The sequence below is a fragment of the Egretta garzetta genome, unplaced genomic scaffold, assembly GCF_000687185.1.
Source record: "Egretta garzetta isolate BGI_Z169 unplaced genomic scaffold, ASM68718v1 scaffold154, whole genome shotgun sequence".
In the NCBI taxonomy this organism is placed as follows: Eukaryota; Metazoa; Chordata; class Aves; order Pelecaniformes; family Ardeidae; genus Egretta; species Egretta garzetta.
This window is the reverse complement of record NW_009259600.1, coordinates 3,352,405-3,360,965: the sequence shown is the minus strand read 5'-3', so window position 1 is coordinate 3,360,965 and position 8,561 is coordinate 3,352,405. Positions and strand designations below refer to the sequence as shown.

The window sequence follows — 8,561 nt, the reverse complement described above, 5'->3', positions numbered from 1 at the left end:
AACTGTTGGAGCGGGTCCAGAGGAGGGCCACAAAAATGATCCGAGGGCTGGAGCACCTCTCCTATGAGGACAGGCTGAGGGAGTTGGGCTTGTTCAACCTGGAGAAAAGAAGGCTGCGGGGAGACCTGATTATGGCCTTTCATTACCTAAAGGGGGCCTATAGGAAAGATGGGGACAATCTTTTTAGTAGGGCCAGCTGTGTCAGGACAAGGGCTAATGGATTTAAACTAAACTAGGGTAGGTTTAGACTAGATATAAGGAAGAAATTCTTTACAATGAGGGTGGTGAAACACTAGAACAGGTTGCCCAGAGAGGTAGTGGAGGCCCCATCCCTGGAAACATTCAAGGCCAGGTTGGATGGGACTCTGAACAACCTGATCTAGTTAGCGGTGTCCCTGCTCACTGCAGGGGGGTTGGACTAGATGACCTCTAGGGGTCCCTGCCAACCCAAAACATTCTATGAGTCTATAATCCCAAAACACAGGTGCCAATGAACATAGGCCTGGATTTGCCTGGCAGCACAATCAGACCTCTGCAGACTTCATTTTAGCATATCTTTGAATCACCAAAAGAAAGGAAAACCAAAAATCCATCTCAAAAATCTCAGCTGTGGCTTAGAAAGTAACCAAACAAGGTGCTACAAGAAGGGCTCATCCTTTAAAAATCCACAAGTGTGTATAAACATCAAAAGACAGATTACAAGAAGTGCAATAACACACAAGCAAGTAACACGCTTGGAAAATAAATGGGATTTCCACAACAGCTCAGCAAATACTCAGAACAATAAGGAAATTTCTCTTCCAGAACTACCATAAAATCCTGCACTTAACTTTTAATGGCTGGAGCCTCCCAGCTAGTCTAGAATATACTCCACAAAGAGGCTTTCTAAGAGAAATTATTAATGAGGTTTCACTGACAGTTTTGTGAAAAATTACAAGCTAGCTACACACCTCTAATGAGTGTTTAAGTCTGAGAGCTCAGTATGTTATGTTCAAGAATTTCTTTATTCACTATATGGATGTAAGCATCTCAGAGAAAACCGTCATGTTTTGGCAGTATCTAGAGTTCTAAATTCAAAACAACAACAACAAAAAGGAAGGGACACCATGTTTACGTGAACCTGAATGCATATAAGAGAAAACAAGATTGCTGCTGCTATGTTTTCTTACAGACTGCTAAATTAGCATTACACCATGGGAGAACTTCAGCCTTCTCTAATCCTTATTTCTAAACTCCAGAGAGATCTACGCAAAAACCAGAGGGAAAGCAGAGAGACAGCAGAGAGAAAATAACACGGTGAAATGATGCAACTAAGGAGTAAGAGAAAAGAGCAGAAAGTTAATATTTAAAACCCAGCCCGTAGGGGTGCTCAGTGCTCTGTAAATAGAGCACCAAGCACTCATGATACTCACTGAAAGTATCATCTCCAGCTTACAAAGGAAAACTGCACAGCTTTTCCTCAAATAATTGCATTACTTCTTACACTTTTTAAAATCACATTGTGACATGTTGTCTTACCTGAACCTGACCCAGAAGAATAATCATCATCATCAATTGGATAGACGCCTGATGCTTCTTCAACAGAGCTGTTGTCAAGGTATAAATCTTTATCAGAGGTCAAATCTGCTCTCTGGAAAACAGATAAGAGGGAATGGTTAAAAAGATAACAGTTCTCTGGCATAGCAGTCTCTTAATCTTCACTCCTATTTCCAAAGCTGATGATGGCACACTGAACAGTTTATACTTTCAGTTTATGCAACACATTCATCTAAGATGTTAAGAAATTTGTGAAATTATAGCATCAAAAAAAATTCCAAGTCTGCACAATGAAAACTACGAAACCACCCAATCTTTAGGAAGCAAGCCCCCTTCACATCACATTTCATCTCATTAAATGCATGAATGAATAAATAGGATTTGCAATATACTCTGCAGAGCTTCTGTAACAAGAAAGAAGCAAATCCCAAGATTGAAGCCCTCTGTCAGGCTCTCAAATATACAAATCTATAGGCTGTCACGTGAAGTCTGTCATTTGATCTCAAATGGGAAGCAACAAGAGCACAAATCAAAAAACATCTCAGAGGTATACCGAGCCAAACCTCACGGAACTCTTTACAAGTTAGAACGAACAGCTGAGACTACAGAATACAAATATTTCCAAGACAGTGCTGTTGATGAAGGCTTATAACATTTCCAGCCAGATCAAACAGCACATCTCCAAAATTCTGGTCAGGCGAGATGCTCCAATTCTTAAGTGAATGCATCTCTCCTAAAATATAGCTGTAGCTTCAACAGGCTGAAAAGTTGGCTTCTTGTGACTTTCACCACATTTTTACGCTTGCAAGTATTTCCCTACTAAAGAGAGATTCTGCTAAAACGAGCTGGTAATAGAACAAGGTATCAGGCATCCTTTTACAATTCAGGCTTTGAAAGACTAGAAATCGTCTTCTTCCACAGCAGGTTGTGCTTTTCTCAGGAGAGCACAGACTTCCTTATGGGAGCCAGGTACCTGTGATGACTGGGAAGGTACCTGCCACTATTCCTACTATTACTTCTACCAGCACTTCTGTGAACCCTCATTTGCCACGACTTGTTGAAAAAAAGTATGACAGTTGCAAATAGAGTTTTAAGTCAAAAAATCAAATACCAAAAAGCTGTACCAAAATGCATCTGTTCTGTATCTCATGTAAGCAGCCAAACCTGCTGCTCTGAGTCCCAAGGGTTTCCACCTTACTTTTTACTGCATGGCACTGATTGCCCATTTTATTCTACCCGACATTCACTGTAGCTTTCCTAAAGGGGTACCAAACTGTGAAAGGGGTAACTCCTGTATGCAAAGACCCACATCCAACTTACTGAGGTAATTTTTTCCCCATAGGTCTAAAAAATATCATTGAAGACATTTGTGTCTTTTTTTAGGAGGTTTTTGGCAACGGATTCCTGTTCTGTACTTCTTCACAGCAGAAAACTGCTCTTCAATTTGATCTACAATAAAAAATGATTCCTCATGGAAAGCAGAAAGGCCATCCTGATTATTAGAGCATTTCAGTGTAAAAGACCTTTGCACTGGGGGTACTTAACACTTCTCTGAATCGCTCTGAACTAAAACAGTGTTACCCTGTTTTTCTTCTACGGAGGAAAAGAAAACCAACATGATACTTGGTCAAAGTCTGCTCTTGCTACGGCAGCTTTTACCTGTGAGATATGTGGGGGGAAAAAAGCACTGTTTTTAAGATAGGTTTACAAAAGGTCTGCTCTCATCTGCTGCTGCCAGTTCACACGGTCTGCCTGGAACTGGCTGCAGTCCAAAGCAGAAATTCAAGACAAGGTCTGGTTCACCATGGAATGACTTAATTCCTTTAAAAGATGTCTCCAAAGGAAGGCCTGAAGTACCTCAGTAGATGTATAGGTGGTATTGTAATTAAGACACAGCTGAGACTGTTTCCGTATAGGAAAACAACTCCCTATCACGGGACAAATATCCTGCTGTTGATCGGGCTGCCACAATGGACTGAGCCACTTTGCCCCATTTTACTTTCAGTCACAATCGTGGTACAAAACCAGCCCGCTCCTCAATATCAGGCAGGAAAACCCCAAAACATATTTAAAAGGAAATGCAGGTGGCTGGCCGTGAATATAGAAAAGGCATACAGTATTCAAAAGGTAACAAGAGGTAGTAAATATTACCCAACTCCATGCTGGGAAAAAAATTTGAAGACCTACCTGGAGAAATTTCCTAACCATTGCAATTGCCAATAGCATTTGGCAACAGCTGAGAAACAGCCTGAGTTTGCAAATGTTAGTGAATGAAAATTAGTCTGCATGAGAACAGAAGCATCACACATCTGTGCCCAGAACTTTTAGTGCTGAATAAAAATATGAACTTACCAATCAATTTATTCCCTAGGCCATTTCCCACTTCTGTGTATATCAGAAGCAAACTTAGTAGAATTCAAAAAACAAACAAAACCCCCAAACAACGCCCCCCTCAAAACCAAACAACCCTGGCCTCACAGGAGTCAGAGAAGACAGAAGTGATCCCTGACAGTTCTTCTAAAGATTCGCTTTTTTGTAAGATAGTGAGCAGCTAACCCAATCCAGCCCAAGCTGCAAGCGCCTGGTCAGCCAGGCTCCCCACCATCATATGCACTCCCTTTCTTTCAATGAATTATGGCTTTTCAGCTGCCAAAAGCTTTCATTTCTAGCTATGCTGAGATGTTTTCAAGATTTAAACCAGCTGAAAACAGAGGAATAGAAATGGAAGAAAAGCCTGGGTAGTTTTCAGCAGCAATTTGAGCATCCATTGTATTTTATTCTGGGGATGCAAAGGATATAATGTGAAACAATATTTAATATCTAGTATTGTGGATGGCACAACTCCATCAGAATGAGAAAACTATTCCCCACAGTCTTGTAGATCCAGTACAATATTTACTACAGGGAGAAATATATGGTACAGTGAACCCCAGACACATTCAGATCAGACATCAAGCTCCATCTGAGGAAGATGCTCTGCAGCTTCTCTGGCCAGAGCCCTTTGCTTCAGCTCGCTTCCAGTGCGAACAATTCTCCTTTAGTGGAACTTGGGCAGGACACGAGCACCCTCTGAAAGCAAAGGCACAAAGAAGCACCTCCTGGCTTAAAAACCCCAGGCATTTGCACAGACAAATGCACTGCACTGTCCCCAAACAGCCCCTCTTTGCAAGCTGGCTAGTAGACTTGGGGTAGGGGCACCTCCTCTACACCCACAGCTTGCACCTCATTTCCCAGTTGCTCAGAAGCACGTAGCTGCCTTAGTCCACTTGGAATGAAAACTGCCTTAAGGTTAAGAATAAAAAGAAAAGCCCAACAGTTCACAAAAAACGCACAGCCACTAAAAATAACTCTGTGAAGATTAAGCTTAGTAAAATCAGCGACGGTTAATGAAAATAAAAGAATACTTCATGGTGCTTAAGTGTGTATCAAGCACTGGAGCTATGCTTTGCAATTTTATGCTATGTAAAAATAAATTTGATTTAATATTTGCTCTAGAAATGTTTTCTCGCTTGTCAGCTGGGAATCCATGGGTGCCCCTGGACTACTTCCAGGGTGTTCACAACAGATAAGTTGGAAAAACAAGTCTCTTGTCAGCAGGCCTGGACAGAGAAAGGTCTGTACTAGTACTTTTAATATGCTTAGGACAAAAAAATAAAGAAGTTTGCAAATTCTAACTCATAAATCTATTTTTAGTTATTATGAAAGCCAAATATTTAAGGGACTATTTCCTATGGCTAATAACTGAAATGAGGACCCTCATGTCACTTTTATGTAACATCCTTATTTTCAGATCTATTCAAATGGCAGGAACACCAGGCAAGGATGTCTCTGTTATCAGTCCTTTAATCTGGCCCTGAAGCCACAAAAACTGCTCGTTACCTCTGGACAGAGATTGCATTCTCGTCCATCATTGTTATCCCACTCTACTTTTTTATTCCAAGAATATAATGCCGCAAAATCCTGTGACCTAAATACTTCACATGCTACATGCCAATGATCGCTGATTCCTGTCTGGTTATTGACTACACTGACATAAATCTAAATCTCATGGATGTAGCGTAGATTAGCACCCATTAAATACTAGATAAATGATATTCCCATACCAGTTATACATTGAATTTGAAATCTCGAAGTCTTTATTTTACTAAAGCTTACATTTTTAATGATTTCTAATTTAATAAATATAGATCATCCAGGATATATCTAATAGAAATAGCTCTCATTCCGACACTAAATGAGAAAGGAAACAAAGCAACCTCCCCCTTTTTCTGACTCATCATCTCATGAAAGGCATAAATCATTCATCAAAATTGCAATGGCAAAACCATGAAAACAATCTGCAGACAATAGGAGGGTTGGGGGCTTCATTTAAAGAAAGTACCAAGTGCCTTGCAATAGCCGTTCCCTTTTCCAGTGCTGCTGTTGCCGCTCCTATTACATGGAGATGATTTAGGAGTAAGACATTAAAGACTTTTATGCTGTGTGGATTAAGCCAAGAAAGCTGGTGTGAGGAGGGAAGGAAACATTTTATTACTTACAGATGCGCTCAAGTTTCTGTTCTCTGCCTTTTTGGGTATATGTATGGGACAGAGAATTTGAGGTTTGCAGCTGGGTTATTAATGGTACATTGCCTCCCTTTTTCCCCAGATGGAAGTCTTTTAGATGTAACCCGTTTAGTATGCACAGAACCAGAGACTAATATTTTACAAGTGATGTTATATCCCAAATATCTAAGCCAGAAGGCTCTGAAAATTTGCAAGCATTACAGCTGTTGATTAGGTGGAGATCTTATACGTAAGGAGGAAGAAAACAGATTTTCCTCTCCTATAGACAGATCTCCTAGATAGAGCTGTTCTATTAGTGCTTGTATAAAAGCACGTTCAGTTGGTGAGTCTGAGTTCCCTGAAGTGATGTATTCTTTGTATACACTCTGTTTTGGGAAAGCTAACTACCTGAATGCAGTCATCTAAAGGCCGAGGGCCACAGCAGAGCATCCCATTGAAGGCAAGAGAAAAGGCAGTTGTGTGAAGGAGAAGCTGTATTTCCCTCTAGGCTTCCTGCAGAAGGAACTTTGACCTGCCACCCAACAGGGGTCAGTCCTAATGGACCTCAGCACTGCCGACCCCGAAGCCAGCAGGCATCTTACTTGCCATCCCTCATCACACCAGGAAAGGTATTTCACCAGTCCAGCTATTTCCTTGTCCAGGAATGAGAGTCCTGAGTTTCGACAAAAAAACGATATAGAACACAAAACTTGAAAATCAGACTTACACCTCAAAGCACTTTTCCCACAGAAACATGCTAACTCGAAGAGCATCCACCTTCCGTTTCCCATTGTGTTCCTGGTTCCCAGAGGTGAGCATCTGCCAGCTCTGGCAGGGTTCATCGACCTCCTTCAGCCTGCGCATCCCTACGCTGCCCACGTGCACCCTGCTACAAATATGTAATTTTGAAGTAGGATTTTATGTTACAAGGCATGTTTACCACTAATTGTCTTATTACAGATGCCTGCCTTTCCTTTCACTGATACATCATACAGCTGGACACAGAAGAAAAGGGAAGGGAAGAAGTAGTCCCCACTATTTCCTTCCAAGGTGGCAGTGGCCACTTTCAAGGACTCGCAGGCCAAACTCCTCCCAGCAAACTCCACTTCATTGCACTGCTCTGACTGCAGAGGGGCCTTGGGCAGAAGCGGTGGTGAGAGGCTCGGTGGTGGGCGCTGGTGGAATTTTTTGAGAAATAAGACGCTAATAATTAGTGATGTAATTTAAGCACAACACTCTAAGGACTTCCCATTTTCTTCCTTGGAGAAACCGTACTGCCTGCACAACGGTGATGTTAGTTGGGTGGGTACTGGCTGCAGGAAAGCTGCCCTACACCATGGTCTGGGTAACTGGGATCACAGCAAAAATATTCTTTCCATAACAACAGGCCCCAGATTGAATTTTGCAAGTTTGAGAGCAAGGGTTTCATACAGAAGCCAACATCTGCATTGCTCATTTCCCCCGAATCATTTTGACACGGTTACCATCTCCCAGTTTTACCTTGGAACAACTTAAAACCCTTCCAGCACTCCCCGAAGATACTGCCTTCCTGTGCCAGTTGTCCTGCTCATCTGCGTGCCCAATGTGAAAACCAGCCTCATGATGGGAATTTGCAAAAGCCACCGCCTCCCCCACCACTGCCTTTGGCCAATTAAATAACCAGCTTTGATTGCCGTGACTCATTCTGCAGAGCTCGTTTCCAAAGATATTTTTAAAATCTTGGAGGATGTTTGCTCCCCTTCTTCAGGTAATGGAGGAAGGGTAATTGGCTTTGTAAGGGTGTCCCTATTAGAGTTGTAAGTCGGGTGTTTGCCCATGGGGACAGCACCGGTGTCGGCAATGGCACGGCAGGCTGAGACCGGGTCTGGTGCAGCACAGAGCCGCTACTGCGGCTGGAGCACATGCCAGAAAGATTATTCACGCTCCTTGTACCTCATGCAGAAGAACTTCCTGATGCTGCACAAAACTATAGCTTTAGGCCTCCAATCTCTCGCAACAGATAAAGAAAGGGTTTGACCGCTTGTGGCTGCCGAGGAAAGGCGGAGAGCCCAAAATAAACATACGTACTGCGAACTGCTGCTACTACTGCTAGCATTCAACCATCGAGGAGTCTACCAAAAGAGCTGATTTACACAGATTGCCTCATGTCTGACCCAAGAGTCAAAATATGCTGGCTTTTAAGATGCGCACAGTCTGTTATGCCAGACTAATTACCAAAACAGAGGCATATTTGACAGGGACAGCATTAATAAAACAACTCTTGCCAGTGTCAGGCATTTCAGCAGTCTACGTCATGGCTCGCACTAAAGAAAATACACCGTGTCCATGGTGCTCACAGGGAAGCGCTCCAAGGCAAAGAGCCCCCCAGGGTAAGGAGACACCAACAAGCCACCACCACGTCAGCTACTGTTCACTTATGGCCACGCACCAAAGAAATTACTGTGCTGCAGTTGATAGATTTAAGTTCACACTCTTCACGAA

At 42.4% G+C, this 8,561-nt stretch overlaps 1 protein-coding gene across 1 annotated transcript in view; it reads right to left on the bottom strand.

The window, feature by feature from the left end:
- Positions 1 to 8,561, bottom strand: part of SDC2 (syndecan 2) — a 60,053-nt gene that overhangs the window by 9,480 nt on the left and 42,012 nt on the right. The window contains exon 3 of the mRNA XM_035893906.1: positions 1,519 to 1,630. Within this exon, the coding sequence (XP_035749799.1) occupies positions 1,519 to 1,630 (112 nt within the window). The remainder of the gene's footprint in view (positions 1 to 1,518; positions 1,631 to 8,561) is intronic.